At 41.0% G+C, this 16,465-nt stretch overlaps 1 protein-coding gene across 1 annotated transcript in view; it reads right to left on the bottom strand.

Moving 5' to 3' along the window:
- SYNE1 (spectrin repeat containing, nuclear envelope 1) overlaps positions 1–16,465 on the bottom strand; it is a 570,706-nt gene that overhangs the window by 272,293 nt on the left and 281,948 nt on the right. The window contains exons 57-63 of the mRNA XM_011996807.1: positions 12,385–12,521; positions 11,990–12,167; positions 8,671–8,853; positions 5,311–5,454; positions 4,810–4,965; positions 3,090–3,254; positions 110–282 (exon numbers count right to left, since the gene is read on the bottom strand). Coding sequence (XP_011852197.1) covers positions 110–282; positions 3,090–3,254; positions 4,810–4,965; positions 5,311–5,454; positions 8,671–8,853; positions 11,990–12,167; positions 12,385–12,521 — 1,136 coding nt within the window. The remainder of the gene's footprint in view (positions 1–109; positions 283–3,089; positions 3,255–4,809; positions 4,966–5,310; positions 5,455–8,670; positions 8,854–11,989; positions 12,168–12,384; positions 12,522–16,465) is intronic.

The raw sequence follows: 16,465 nt of genomic DNA, 5'->3' as shown, positions 1-16,465 counted from the left end.
GGAGGGGAGGGGAGGGGAGGGGAGGGAGCCACAGAAATGGTCTGTTCAGTAGTATTATATTGATTTTTTAGTAGTAGCTTCCCCAGTGCTTGGCTGTAGTTTCCCTCACCTTTTACAACGAATCCCTGCAGACAAAAGGGATGCCCACATATCCTTCACACTCTGCAGCTGCTGTTGAATCGTGGGAATGCCTTCTGGAGAGGTATTCTGAAGGACAGATTCTCCCCTGGTTACTATCATTTTCATCTGAATCTCTTTTTCCTGTTTGACTGATAATAGAGCCTGTGAAAACAAATACAGAAGTCCTTTGTCATTTGTATGTTTAACATTTCTGGCTTTAAATATTGCAGAGCTCCTAAAGATCACAGAATAATATGCAATTGTATCCAGCCCTGGAGCTCCCAGTCGGCTGAGATGGAGGGTGGGGAAGTGGCTTGCTGGTGAGTGCCAGTCACCAGTTACCCGCGGGGTTTTGCTAAGTGGCCTTGGTGTTGAAGGTCTCCAGTCTTCTCTGAATAATCCCTTCCTTCCAATGAAGTTTTACTTTACTGGTTTTAACAAGGGAAAAATATAGTACAGTAGAATTCATGATTTCTCAAAGGTTATAGGATGAAGAGTTTATAAATGTTATGGTCTCTACAACAAAAAAGCCTATAGAAATTGATTATACATTTCATGTTCTTCATAAGCACTATTTTTTTTTTTTTTTTTTTTTTGAGATGGAGTCCCGCTCTGTCACCCAGGCTGGAGCGCAGTGGCCAGATCTCAGCTCACTGCAAGCTCTGCCTCCCGGGTTCACGCCATTCTCCTGCCTCAGCCTCCCGAGTACCTGGGACTACAGGCGCCCGCCACCTTGCCCGGCTAGTTTTTTGTATTTTTTAGTAGAGATGGGGTTTCACCGTGTTAGCCAGGATGGTCTCGATCTCCTGACCTCGTGATCCGCCCGTCTCGGCCTCCCAAAGTGCTGGGATTACAGGCTTGAGCCACCGCAAGCACTATTCTTTTTCTATGTGAGAAGGAAGTTTTTTCTTTTGTTTTTTTAGAGACAGAGTCTTTCTTTCTCTCCCAGGCCTCAGTGCAGTGGTGTAATCATAGTTTACCGCAGCCTCGAACCCCTGGGATCAAGTGATCCTTCCAGCTCAGCCTCCCTGGTAGCTGGGACTACAGGCACATGCCACCATGCCCAGCTAATTAAAATTTTTTTTTTTTTTTGTAAAGATGAGGTCTCAGTATGATGCCCAGCCTGCTGTTGAACTTCTGGGCTCAAGCAATTCTCCCACTTCAGCCTCCCAAAGTGCTGGGATTATAAGTGTGAGCCACTGGGCCCAGCCAGAAAGAAGTTTTAATTCCAAGTTATAAAACTGATAATGTCACCTAAAAGACAAAGCTTCATCTCTCTTTATAACATGGTTCTTGACAACTTCGAAAACCTCAGCTTCAGCCACCCATTGCCACCAGTTTCTGCTGTGGCAATAAGCAACTGGTAGCAATTTCTCATACACTAAGCTGTTCTTTCCTCTGGCTTTTCCTCACACTTTTCCACTCTCTGCCACCATTCCCAAGTCTCCACCAGGTTATCTTTGCCAAAATAATTCCCCTATCATTCTTAAAAACTCAGTTTTGGCTGGCTCACATCTGTAATCCCAGCACTCTGGGAGGCCGAGACAGACGGATCATCTGAGGTCAGGAGTTCGAGACCAGACTGACCAACATGGAGAAACCCTGTCTCTACTAAAAATGCAAAATTAGCCGGGCGTGGTGGTGCACGCCTGTAATCCCAGCTACTCGGGAGGCTGAGGCGGGAGAATCGCTTGAACCCAGGAGGCAGAGGTTTTGGTCAGCTGAGATCACACCATTGCACTCCGGCCTGGGCAACAAGAGCAAAACTCCATCTAAAACAAAACAAAACAAAATAAAAACCAAAAACAAAACAAAAACTTGGTTTATGGCAGGGTGCAGTGGCTCACACCTGTAATCCCAGTACTTTGGGAGGCCAAGGCAGGAGGATTGCTTAAGTTCAGGAGTTCAAGACCAGCCTAGGAGAGAAGGCAAGATTCTGTCTTAATTTTATTTTTAAAAAAATCCCCACATAACTCGGTTTACCTATCACACTTCCTTTTTTTTTTTTTTTGACATGGAGTCTCACTCTGTTGCCCAGGCCGGAGTGCAGTGGCGCGATCTAGGATCTAGGCTCACTGCAAGCTCCACCTCCTGGGTTCACGCCATTCTCCTGCCTCAGCCTCCCGAGTATCTGGGACTACAGGAGCCTGCCACGACGCCTGGCTAATTTTTTGTATTTTTAGTAGAGACAGGGTTTCACCGTGTCAGCCAGGATGGTCTCGATCTCCTGACCTCGTGATCTACCCTCCTCGGCCTCCCAAAGTGCTGGGATTACAGGCGTGAGCCACCGCGCCCAGCAACCTATCACACTTCCTAAGAAACCTGTCCCAACTTTCAACCCCATCCCTCCTGCAAGGTTTCACTCCTGTGTGTGTCTATAACACCATAAGCACATCTGCATCTGTGGTTATTGTCTTCTGTATTTCGACCTCCAACCTCTGACAGTAAAATCCTTGAGGAAAAAGACTACGTTATTCACCTTTGATTCCCTGGAGTCAAGATGGAGTGCCAGTCTCCTAGAAGGCACCCAGTATACAAATGAATGCAGATTCATTCTTTTCATCGCAAATGCAAAATTGAACTTATATCTTGGGACGGGAGGAGAATTGGCTAAATACAGGAAGACAAAAGTTGAAAAAGATGGAAAATGTTTTGTCCTATAAAATGTTTCCTCAAAATATTTTCCCATAATAATGTCTGTGATCTAATTTAAAACTAGCCTCTTAACAAGTGATCACACAAGTAATCACATTTGGGCTTTATCATTTTTTGGAAAACATCTGGGGTCAGATGATTCAGGAATTCTCTGGCATGTCCACCCAAGGCAGACAGGGTTACACTCACAAAGCACCTGAGATTTCTCAAGGAGAGAATGCGACATCATCACTCCAGGTGGATGGAGACGGGAAATTTTGAGAAAAACAAACAAATTCTGTAGGTTGGAGATATTTCTATCTAAAGATGCACACCTCAAGCTTGAGCGTCCTGCTGTCCAGCACACTTTTGTCGGACGTCGGGTGGCAGTACGAATCCAGCATGTGAATCGCATCTGTCATCCAGTCTTGTAATTCTTTAATCCCGAGAGAGAACTGATTGTGTTCTGCAACGATTCTATCCAGCCTTGACACTTTCTCCTGGAAATGACAGAAACGTTTTTCGAGCTGTCCATCCCGCAGAGACAAATTGTAAAGCTAACGGTTTGTTTGAAACAACGGCAATCAGTCATGGCTTCATACGCTGCCAGATACGAGGCAAGTCTGGCCTAATTCTATGAGATATGTCAAAGATCTTTCTAAATCATAAAACTGTTAGAAAAACTGGCTCAAAAGCAAGAAAAAGTTACAATTGTATGCCTCTCCAATTCTTTATGACTATCATGATTATTTTAAATCAGTAAAATTTCTCCCTAATGCCTTGTCTGGGAGACTGGTCAAAGTAGATTCTAACTTTCACATATGACATTGGGCTCATCTGACACTACAACCCACATGACCTACATTGTAGCCAGGGTTCTAAAAAAAATAATCTGAGATTTTTGTAATACCTCTAAATTTTAAAACTTGGGACCGTCCGTGTGGTTTTGCATATTAATTATAGGTCAATCTAACACAGTGAAGACTTTACAAGAATAATCTACAGCTCTCAAAACATTCATATATCGATTACTTTTGGTATCTAAGTAAATACAAAGGAATCGAAAGATGTTCTTCATTCATTCTAAGATGATTCATTCCTTATCTTAACCTAGATATGTGCCAGATTTTATAAAGACAACAAAAGTAACATTCATAGAATAAACATGGGTGTAAACATAGACTATTTACTTCCAGACCTAAGCTAGTGTGACTGCCTCAGTGATGTGTATTGAAGACCCAAATCAACAGACCCTGTAAGTCCACACTTACAGAACAGATGAGGCCAAATTAAAGATCAAATTATACCGGGGTCCCTATATTCTAACACCTGAAATTTCAAAATCTAGGAAACAAAGGTTTTAAGCCACATAAAGCTCAAGATAGGCCTGCACCACACAGTTCAAAATGGGTCTATGTTATACTGGCTGAATGTTCTAAATGAAGTTGTAGTAGGATTCCATTTTTCTTCTTCTAAGCTATTTGAAAAAAGATTTAATCAGTTGTCTGAACCATTGCCAATTTTGAGCTCTGCTCTAGAATCTGAACTGAAACTCTCAATCAACACATCCTTGACTACTATATAATTAATGCCCAGATTCAGATGATTTTTTTAAAAATACCGCTATATATACTTTAATAAAATTTAAACTGTTTAGAATTCATGTTTTTCTAAAGCAATTTAATCTGGGATTCTTTAGAACAAAGGCTCTGAGCTTTGCTTTATGTTTATGATTTGAATCTTCCAAATCGAAGCTCTGGGGAACGTATCATTTCAGTATTAAAAGGAATATCTTAAGCAATAATGAAGACTGGAAGTCCTTTCAATTTTTGAAACCTGTTTCGGCCTTTTCAGAGAGCCACATCAAGCTGATGCAACAACAGTGACGAACTCAGATTGCAAGGCGAGGGAAACAGCACACACGCCCCTTACTGCTGACCTGGAGACCCACACTGTCGGCAGGTCAGGACGCAATGCACACCCCGCAGAACCTGCTGCAACTCCAGTTTTGCGACATCAGTATCACACTCACACACAGCACGTGCCAGGCGTTACCTTTGTTAAATTGCTTAGCGCTAGATACTGAGAAGATAGCTGCGACACTCTGTGCCTAAAGCTCTTGCTGGCAGCTTGTCCTTCCCACAGCTGCTGAGCTTTCTCTTTCAGCCTGTTGAGCTGAGGCTCGTAGCAGTGTATTTCCTCAAGGACAGACTGAAAAGCACAAGCAAGTTACTATTCAGAGGCTGGGGAAAAGCACATCGCGAACGAAGCTTTGGCCCGGAGACCATGGAAATCAACACTGGCAGGCCGTCCATGTACTCTGGAGGCTTTATTAGCTCCAATCTACACACCGTGGAGCACAAATCATGGAAGGAGACAAATCATACTTCCAAGGAAAGTCAGAAAACATAAAATCCGCCAGCAATGGGGAAAGAACACACTACATCTCACGGTGGCACAGTCTAACTCAAGGGTGCTGAGCATGCATCTGTAGAGTCGACAGAGGACGGGACAAAGACACGGTCAGATGGGGATCTGGGGAGGCGGGTTCATCACCTGGAGCTTCTGCTGCTCCCTCCTCTTTGCCGGCAGATCATAAAGGCGATTGCTGCTTTCATGGACCATCTTCTCAGTTTTACTCAGCCAGTCCTGGATAGGCTCAGCGCTTACTTCAAAGTCTTTCATTTGGATCTTTAGATTCTGCAAGGTTTTAGACGGTGTCCAGGACAAGAAAATATTTTAATAGCAAGTCCAAGGTCCTTCACTTGGCATTCAAAATCCACCCAGGCTGGCGCGCAGTGGCTCACGCCTGTAATCCCAGCACTTTGGGTGGCCGAGGTGGGCAGATAGCTTGAGCTCAGGAGTTCAAGACCAGCCTGGGCAACATGATGTGACCCCGTCTCTACTAAAATACAGAAAATTAGCCAGCTGTGCTGGCAGGTGCCTGTAATCTCAGCTACTCAGGAGGCCGAGGCAGGAGAATTGCTTGAACCCAGGACGTGGAGCTTGTAGTGAGCTGAGATTGTGCCACTCTACTCCAGCCTGGGCGACAGAGGGTGACTCTGTCTCAAAAACATCCACAAAAAAACAAAGTCTGCCCCAAAGTCTGAAACATTCCATCTTTTACCTTGGCACAAATACATTTTTTGAACATCCTTTAAGAACTTTTTAGGGTTCTCCTTTGGAAAATAGAATTTTTACCCCCTAACATTCCAGCCCACTTCTGAGATCACACCCATTTCTCAACTTTCAGAGCATTTGTTGTCTATACCATGCCTATATACTTCATCATAGACAAGGTTGGATTGTGAATTTTCATCTGATGCAGATATGCCTTGTCTCCAAAACTAGACTGCAAGCTCCATGAGGGGAGGGCCCGGGTCTGATACTTCCTGAGACACACCATAGTACCTTACAGGAATGTAAAGAAACGTTAGTCAACATTTGGTTGATTTTCATTAATGGGGGTACAAGAAGTAGCATATCCATGTAGTTTACATGCTTATGTTGTTAATAAATAATTTATTCTGATTTATAAAGTGATAAGAAATACTAAATAATGTTATGTGCTTATCACATAAGAATATCATAAATACTTTCACAGTTACTATGTAGTACCCTAGGTGTAAAATGTGTTTGATAAAGTTTTATATGGTACTATTTAACTTTAGCAAAGGTGTCTGCATCTACTGTGTCTTACTTATAAAGTGGTAGGTGGATGTGAATGTGAATTTGTTATTTATGTTACACTGTGAGTCAACTAAAGGCTATAAAAACAACCAGTACTTCAGGTAGTTTTGTCCGAGAGGGAGTACATAAAGGTTAGCTGAAAAATCTAAATGGCAAGAGCTAATGACGCTTATGAGAGAATAGCTGAAGGTTCCACCTGTATCTGGTCTGGGATGTCTACAGTATGGGGAAAATCACATCTGCCTTACTCACCTCTGAGGGAGATGGGTTAGCTGTAAGAATCCTTTGAAAAGTTAGTATCTCACAAATGTAAAATATCAAAATAACTTCTGGAGTATTCTACTAAAATTTAGGTTGCATGAAGGCAGGGACTTGGTTCTGTTTTATTCTCTGCTATAGCCCCAGAGCCTAGACTAGTCCTTCACAAACAGAAGATGCTCAACAAATATTTGTGGAATAATTAAATTCATAAATTCAAGGTGTTTCCATCTTCCTGCTACTGGAGTCTCATGGGGCCACTTGATACGGTTTGGCTGTGTCCCCACTCAAATCTCATCTTGAATTGCAGTTCCCATAATCCCCATGTGTCTTGGGAGGGAACCGATGGGAGGTAATTGAATCATGGGGTGGTGAACCCCATGCTGCTGTTCTCATGATAGTGAGTTCTCACAAGATCTGATGGTTTTATAATGGGCTTTTCCTGCTTTTGCTCATACTTCTACTTCCTGCCACCATTTGCTTCCCCTTCTGCCATGATTGTAAGTTTCCTGAGGCCTCCCCAACCCTGCAGAATTGTGAGTCGATTAAACCTCTCTCCTTTATAAATTACCCAGTCCTGGGTATGTCCTCAGAGCATTGTGAGAATGAACTAATATGCCACAAAACAGGGCAAATGGGGGACCATGATCAGAAATTTAGGTTTTAAAAGAAAGGAGATGAGAGGGGAAGCGAAGGGGATGGGAGGAGAGAGGAGGGGGAGAGGGAGGAATAAGGAGACAGGAAGGGGAGATGAGGTGAAGGGGAGGAGAGGGGAGGGGAAGGCAGGGAAGGGAAAGGACAGGACAGGACAGGACAGGACAGGACAGGAAAGGCAAGGCAAGGCAAGGAAAGGAAAGGAAGGGAAAGGAAAGGAAAGGAAAAGAAAGGAAAGGAAAGGAAAGGAAGAGAAAGGAAGGGAAAAAGGAAAGGAAAGAATCAAAACAGATAGACAGATACCTACTCTGAGGGGAACAGCAGATTAAGAAAACAGGCAATTCATGACCCACTCACCCACTCTTGGGCATCTCTTGAACTAGATAACCTTGTAATCAATGCTAAATATGCTACACTCAACAGCTGATGCCCCCCAGGTCAGACCACATAGCATTAATAATTCCTGAAGGATTAAGGAAACATTTCTAGGCACAATGGTTATCACTCTGTTAAATGGAGGGTACTGGCCATGAAAAAACAGTCACCATTACAAAAGAGAGATCAATGGTCTTGGATCAGGAAAGAATTGAGGAAATACACATTTTCTCCTACTGAATATTATTTCTCTATCATTATCTTTTCCCAACCTTCATCAATAATGATCATAAGCAAATGAAGGATCTATTCTGCCAAAAAGTGTTTTAAAAGGAAAAGATACCCTCTATGTCTCTAAATTTTCCTCTGAAAGAAGAGTCGATACATAAAATAGATAATCTCAGAAGAAAAAAAATAATTATATTGCGGCAGTAACTATTTAATGGTTATAATAGATTCATCTTCCATTGTGTCTGGAAAAAATAAAATTATATAAACATTGTTTCTGCATACTTAATGCCTAAAAACCTACTACCTGGCATTTGCATTAGTTATAATATACACACTCATCTGTAACATTTTGTGGCTTATATAGATATTCCTGTTTATTCTCCTAGACCACCTTCCAGAATTGAGGCAGTTCACATGAAAGGCTAAGTGTTCTGCTGAAATGTAAAACTGACTGTCCCTGCTGGGAGATTGCAAGGGCAGGTCAGTGACAAGAGACCCTAACATGCAAGAAGCTACTTAATTCATCAGGGAGGCTCCCACTTCTAGCATTGGGCTATATCTTATTGTTAGCCCTTTGTCCTCTTACGTTCAGAGACGGAGTGACCAAAATCATTGACAAGGGGACTTTGATATACAGAAACTGTGGTTTCACTAACAACAGCAATAACAAATAACACATAATATTTCCATGTGGATGGCTATATATACCTCCAAAGCAGATTCTTTTTGGTGGAGATTTGAATGAAAATTTTTCCAATCTTCTTTTGCACCTGAAACTTTGGCCTGGATCCCTTTCGCTTTCTCTTTGGTCAGCAGGGTACTCAGAAGTTCCCCTTTGGACAGCATCACGTTTAGCTTGTGCTGACCATTTTCACTTTCTGACAAAAACTCCTACAAAAGAAAATATAGAATTAGGCATAATAAAAATGTTCTGTGTTGTTTCTATTATTTCTTTTCTTTTCTTTCTTTCTTTTTCTTTTCTTTTCTTCTTTTTTTTTTTTTTTTTTTTTTTTTTTTGAGATAGAGTTTCGCTCCGTCACCCAGGCTGGAGTGCAGTGGTGTGATCTCGGCTCACTGCAGCCTCTGCCTTCTGGATTCAAGCAATTCTCCTGCCTCAGCCTCCTGAGTAGCTGGGACTACAGGTGCATGCTACCGCACCCAGATAATTTTTTTGTATTTTTAGTAGAGATGGGGTTTCACCATGTTGGCCAGGATGGTCTTGATCTCCTGACCTCCTGATCCACCTGCCTCAGTGTCCCGAAGTGCTGGGATTACAGGCATGAGCCACCATGCCCGCCCTCTATTATTTCTTAATAAAGTCAAAGAAAAGGAAATAAACTCTTTTTATTGTATATGTTAAATGATCCAGGTCATCCTTTAATAGTCAAATTGCAAACTACTTTATCTACTAAATTCTGACTTGTCTCAAAAAAGTGGTGAGCTATCTCATAAAATATTAAAAATTTGATAAAAATAAACAGGAGAAGAAATGAAGACCAAGGGAAAATAAGAGTTGTGAAATAGAATAAACTCTGGCTAAGACTCGTTTACAAAACAAATGCTTTGTAGTTCCATATAGTTGGTGGAGCTGGATTATGATTTTGGCTCTGAGGATCCTAGCTGCCAAAGTAAAAGAGTAAACACAACCAGGGACAAGACTCACAGAGCCCACAGGATAAAAACACACCATCTACTCAGCAGAAGCACAATTCTCTCTAGGAAAAGACAGGAGATGAATTTCCGTGGGGAATCTTATTAAAATAAATGCTATTAAATGGAGCAGATTACATTATTAGTAGTGGCTTACAAAAAAACAACAAGAGAGAGTTTCATAGGGTTGTCCTTATGAGGACAAAGTGTAGTTTAATAAAGTGTAGCTACGATATGTACTTTTCCCTTCATGTGGCTAGATCTCAAAGAATAGTCGTCTTCTAGAAAAAATGGGTAGATTCTGTATTCTACAGTTAATTCTCAATAATATTTTCAAGTGCTAAAGAAGAAATTGAAAGCATAAGCTCAAAGTTATTTATTCTGACAAGAAACAGAAGCACAGATATTCTGTTGTAGATTTTGATTAAAGAAACTCTGCCAGGACGTGTGTCTTAACGGATGGCCACCCCTGTCCATGGAGGCATGCTGTGGTGGGAGGGTCAGAGAAAACGCCAAAGGCTGTCCTCTAAAATAGTACTAGCCATGTGCGGTGGCTCACGCTTGTAATCCCAGCGCTTTGGGAGGCCGAGGCGGGCAGATCAGCTGAGCCCAGGAGTTCGAGACCAGCCTGAGCAACACGCTGAAACCCTGTCTCTACCAAAAATACAAAAGTTAGCTGGGCGTGTTGACGCATGTCTGTAATCCCAGCTCCTCAGGAGGCTGAGGCAGGAGGATTGCTTGAACACAGGAGGCAGAGGTTGCAGTGAACCAAGATAGGGCCACTGGACTCCGGCCTGGGTGACAGAGTGAAAACTTTTCTCAAAAAAGAAAAGAAAAGAAAAGAAAAATAATATTGTGTTTCTCCAACACAGAAAAATAGGTGATTGAGGTTCCGCAGTTCTACCCCCAAGCCTGAAACAAAACAGGAAGAATTTTACTATTTATTTAATTTATTTATTTATTTATCTATTTTTTAAGATAGTCTCGCTCTATAGCTCAGTCTGGAGTGTGGTGGCGCGATCTTGGCTCATTGGAATCTCCGTCTCCTGGGTTTAGGCAATTCTCCTGTCTCAGCCTCCCATGTAGATAGGATTATGGGCGCCCACCACCATACTTGGCTATTTTTCATATTTTATTAGTAGAGACAGGGTTTCTCCATGTTGGCCAGGCTGGTCTCAAACTCCTGATCTCAAGTGATCCGCCCACCCCAGCTTCCCAAAGTCCTGGGATTACAGGTGTGAGCCGCTGCACCTGACTGGGAAGAATTTTAAATGGAGCAAATTTTCAAAGGCAGAGTTGTCCTGTTATATTAAGTTATTAACTAAGAATTTTAAAAGGTGAACTAGATATGAACAATACTGTTTCAGAGCCTGCTCCTACTAGAGACACTTCAAGAACAAGTGCTTACACAGTGTTCTACATACCTGCGCCATCTGAAAGAAACTCAAACTTCATAACCAATCACTCAGAACTGCTGCTACGTGAAATGAGAGGACATACAAGTACAAAAGGCAATTTCAACAACTGTGCCTCAAAAATGCTATTGAATGAATTAAGGTGGTATGTGAATTGGCACCATGAAGTTACAGTTAGGTAAAGAAAAGACTAGCAAAATAAACCCGAATGAACAAACATAAAATAGACCCACAGCTCTGGCTATCTCAACACACCAGCTTTGTGACCTCACTGACGCTTTTACCCTATTGTACACTGGCAATAATAAATTTACATACCTGAAATGGTTGTTGTGAAAAGTAAATGAGAAAATCCACTTAGCGTGCTCAGGAACAATGCTTATCACATAGAAAAAACGTTTTATTATTTCCTAGATCACTATTAATATGTAAAAATAGTGTGCATTTATATAAATGAATTGGTTCCTCTTCATATACAGAATCAATTGTTTTAAGTGGGGATTTATTTGAAATTTGAATTTCTTAGGCAAAACTTTTATATGCGATGCTCTTCTGAAAAGATCTAGAGAAGCGGTCCCCCACCTTTTTGGCACCAGGGAGTGGCTTCATGGAAGACAATTTTTCCACAGACGGGGTGGGTCGGGGGGATGGTTTCGGGATGAAACTGTTCTACCTCAGATCATCAGGCATTGGTTAGATTCTTACAAGGAGCATATAGCCTAGTTCCTTTGTGTGCACAGTTCACAATGGGGTTCACGCTCCTATGAGAACCTAATGCTGCCACTGATCTGACAGGAGGCGGAGCTCAGGCAGTGATGTTCATTGGCCTGCTGCTCACCTCCTGCTGTGCGGTCTGGTTCCTAACAGGCCAGTCTGCGGCCCAGGAGTTGGGGACCCTTGATTTGGAAGTAACTTTAATTCACATCAACCCCGCTTCTAGAATTAATTGATAACACCCTTACCTGTATTTTCTGAAGACTAGTTGAAACTTCACTAATATTTTGAGGTATATCAAAGCACTTGGCGGTAGTGATTTTTGCATTAACCAACCACTGCTGAAAATCCCTGAAGGCTTTTCGAAATCTTTGCTGTAAAATCTGTTCTTTATTCTGGCAGCCCTTGGATGCTTGCAAACAAAGACTGAAAGGGTGATGCAAAAATTTAACAGCAGGAAAAAGTGATAAAGTTGATGAAAATCATGTTTGATAGAATCAGCAGTTCTTAGAATGTGCACTTACCTCATTTAGTAATATATTTAATGCTGAATTAATATTATTTTGAAATTACACCTTAAAATAAACCTCTAGCTTCTAATTTGTATAAAAATATCTTGAACTCCAATAAGGTTCATGCTCACCAATTATACTCTTTAATCAAGCCAGAAACTTTTCCACTGTAGGTACTCAGGTCTCTGGAAAATCGACAAAGTTCATTCAGCTGAGACTTGAGATCCTCTGTTCTAGGTTCCGCTTTTTGCAAAGCATCCACTATCTCCTGTTCAGAAATAATGAGACAGAGAAGCAAGCACTTACGTTGGGTGATCTCCATATCTTCATACTATACATGCATCAATCATATTATAAGTGACAGAGGAACCAACATAGCAGATTCAATGAAGAAACGAGGCCTCTTTTCAGGATTTCTCTGACAAATAATAGCACCCGGCTCATTTGTCCCTTTTCTCTTGCCGTGGATAGACACTCTAGTATCAAATATTGCAAAGTAGTTAAGTGATTAAGTGGTCAAATGACTTAAAAATAAGACAAGAAAAAGAAAAGAGAAAATAGCCTACATTGTTTACAAATAGTCTGACTAGGCCATCAGGAGATATGTATATTTTTTAAAGGTGAAAAGAAATCATTTTAAAGAAAAGCAACACTTATTTTGGATTAAATATGTATATTGAGGGCCAGGTATAGTGGCTCATGCCTGTAATTCCAGCACTTTGGGAGGCCAAGGTGGTTGGATCACCTGAGGTCAGGAGTTCAAGACCAGCCTGACCAACATGGTAAATCCCATCTCTACTGAAAGTACAAAAATTAGCCAGACGTGGTGGTGGGTGCCTGTAATCCCAGCTACTTGGGAGGCTGAGGCAGGAGAACCACTAGAACCCGGGAGATGGAGGTTGCAGTGAACCGAGATTGTGCCATTGCACTCCAGCCTGGGGGACAGAATGAAACTCCGTCTCAAAGAAAAAAAATATATATATATATGTGTGTGTGTGTGTGTGTGTATATATATACAAAATTGAATCCTGTTTCAATGGATTTTATGTAGTATATACAGCTTTTACATTAAAAATTTCTCATAATCCATGAGTCTGGTTTAAATAGTAATTCATTTATTTCATAGTTTCGTTCATAAAGTCATCAAGTATTTGCTAAATGTCTACTATGTGCCAAGCATTTTGCTGGATTCTGGGATCCCTCGTCTCCCCACGAATAAAGGTAATATTCTTGTTCTTGAAGAACTCACTATTTAATAGATGAGGGAGACAGGTGAATAGCTGCAGTACTGTGTACACCCAATCCAAAATAAAGCCTTAGGACTTGAAAAGTACACCTCTGAAATCGAGGCCATGGTCAGCTGAGTTACACAAGGTGCTCTGCAATCAGAGTGTTCCTCTCATAGGGTTGTCACAAGGAGCAAATGAAATCATGAATGTCAAATACTTAGCACAGTTCCTAGCACACTAAGTGTCTAATTCATAAAATCAGCAGGAGAATGACTCCCAAATATGTAAACACTGTGTGGATAACGGTAGCACTGAAGCGAAAACCAAAATAAATTGAGGGGGAGGGGCAAAAAGATGAGTAACTACCCAAACAGCTGTTGCTGTGACCATTATTGTATGAGATATTTGTCAAGAGATGGCCCAGATTTGTAGAGAAACCACATCCCTCAACAAACCAGCCCTGTGCTTCATTCCTCGTCCTGGTAAATGGCACCACTGTCCCCCGCTGATGTCAATCAGAAGATCAAGCATCATCCTGGCCTCTCCCTTTGTTTTCCTTCTCGCTCCATGCAAGAGATACCCCCAGGCTAGCTTATTCTGTGTCTCAGCTTCTTTCATCACTCCCCTCTTTGCCTCTGCACATTGACTTTCACAGACCCACTTACATATTCATTATTTCTTTCTGGGGTGGCACTACATCCTCCTAATCTGATTCCTCCTCTCTAGGTTCCTCTCCTGTGTTTTCTGACTCCTCAATGATCCTGCATCTTGATGTTGTTCCTTTACCTCACCTGTCAGGTCACATTTTAATTATACCTCAAGACTCAGCTCAAAGAACAACTCCTTTAAGTACCCCCTACCCTCCTTCCCACCTCTTCGGGCTTCTCAGCTGAGGATACACAGGAAACTTGAGGACATTCATCACAAGGAGTATCCCCATCGCATACTTGTGTATCTCCCCACCTAGACTATGATTATGAGAGCAGGAATGACGTTCTCTTGGTTTGTCAATTCTCTTCTTTTTTTTTTTTTTGAGACGGAATCTTGCTCTGCTGCCCAGGCTGGAGTGCAGTGCCACGATCTCGGCTCACTGCAAGCTCTGCCTCCTGGGTTCACGCCATTCTCTTGCCTCAGCCTCCCGAGTAGCTGGGACTACAGGCGCCCGCCACCACATTCGGCCAATTTTTTTTTTTTTTTTTTTTTTTTGCATTTTTGGTAGAGATGGGGTTTCACTGTGTTAGCCAGGATGGTCTCGATCTCCTGACCTCGTGATCTGCCCACCTCGGCCTCCCAAAGTGCTGGGATTACAGGCATGAGCCACCACACCCAGCTGGTTTGTCGATTCTTTATTTAACTCGGTATGTAGGCTGGAGGAGTCTAAGACATCTTTATTTACAAAAATTCATAAACAACTAAACGATTTCTCTCTGAAATTCTAAACACTAAACTAGGGCCAACTATTTTACACCGTATTGAACCTTTTACTTAAGACAGAACATTGTAAGAACTAAAGAAACTTAGCATTCAACAAAAACATAAAAATACTAGAGATTCAAGTCAGTTACTTAAAAATGGGATGACATTAAAAGTGAAAAGTTTTTGACCAAAACATTACATTTAAAACATTTCTATAACTTCACCCTAAATTAAAGTATGTCAGTAGAGTCTTTCATTATATAAATATCAGCTATATATATTTCTGATTCTGTTAAGTCTTAGAATGCATTTTTTCACCTTATACGGCTTAAGAAAATTATTTCCAACACTAATGTCCCAATGGATATTAAGATAAACGAGTTTTGCAAACACAGTAAATAGAATTATTTTTGCAATATTATATTCTATAGTTTATATGTCATCTGTTTTTATGTTTTAAAGAATTTCTTGAGTATTGTCATCTAATTGCATAAAATAAACACTTGTAATTCTTACTGTGATCATCAAAGACAAGTCCTCCCTAAAAGCAAAACGATGCTCTAAGAACCCTAGCATATCTACTATTTTGTAAACATTTTCTTACATATTCATTGTGATAGAAATATCTCCACTTTTAGATAAAATGCCATTATTAGAAATAAAAGAAAATATGAACACTGAGAAGCAATGTAGTATTTTCATCGAAAGCACTGACCCTGGGGTCAAATCTGGAAGCAGACATACACAGGGGCTGTCATTTTTGAATTGTTTAATATAACTGAAAACCCATATTTGCTACTGCATTCTCATGTGTATTTTTATAGGCCTCAACTATTACTTTCACTAATAATATCAATGTAAAAAATAATGATAACAGAATAGTAATGTAATCTAGGCACAACCAAATCTTCCCTTTTTAAAAAAATTTCACTCATATTACTGGGATGCAAAGAAAGGGAAAGAAAAAGGAATCAAAACAGTGTAACTGATTTTTTCGTATTATACCACATAGAGCAATGATCAACTTTGTCCCTGTGTGACAGAACTGATTTCTATGGTTTATTCTGGCACATAAATCCAAAAGACGGGAAATGCAACAGAATAACAAAAGCAAACCCCCAAACCTAGAAACATTATAAATAAAGTAGAATAAAGAGGTAGAAGGCTTTATTTTACGGCATGCTGCATTGGTTTCAAATACTTGATTTAAAACCAGACACTGCTGGAAATACTACATGACTTTCTTACTGGCAGGAGCTATTTTGAAATGATTGTAATATAAATAGGAGCAGAGAAGTTTACTAAACTTCCTTTTAAGGACATCCATGAATCAGGGCATTATAAAACTGGAAGTATTGAAAAGGCTTTCAAAGATACCGTTTAACAGTGAAAGAAAGGATGAGGAGGTTAAGCTTTTGCTCATTCTTCAGTCTCCCTCGTAGGCTTCCCTTTCTCACACTCTAAAGAAGCTGCCATTAGCTCTTAAAAAAAAAAAAAAAAAGTCCCGGGAAGGTGACCAGGGAGTGTGACGTAGAGTTCTGTTAACGGGCTAATTCAAGAACAGATG

This window comes from Mandrillus leucophaeus, unplaced genomic scaffold, assembly GCF_000951045.1.
Source record: "Mandrillus leucophaeus isolate KB7577 unplaced genomic scaffold, Mleu.le_1.0 Scaffold524, whole genome shotgun sequence".
Classification (NCBI taxonomy): domain Eukaryota; kingdom Metazoa; phylum Chordata; class Mammalia; order Primates; family Cercopithecidae; genus Mandrillus; species Mandrillus leucophaeus.
The sequence above is the reverse complement of the archived record's forward strand: the minus strand, read 5'-3'. Positions and strand labels throughout refer to the sequence as shown.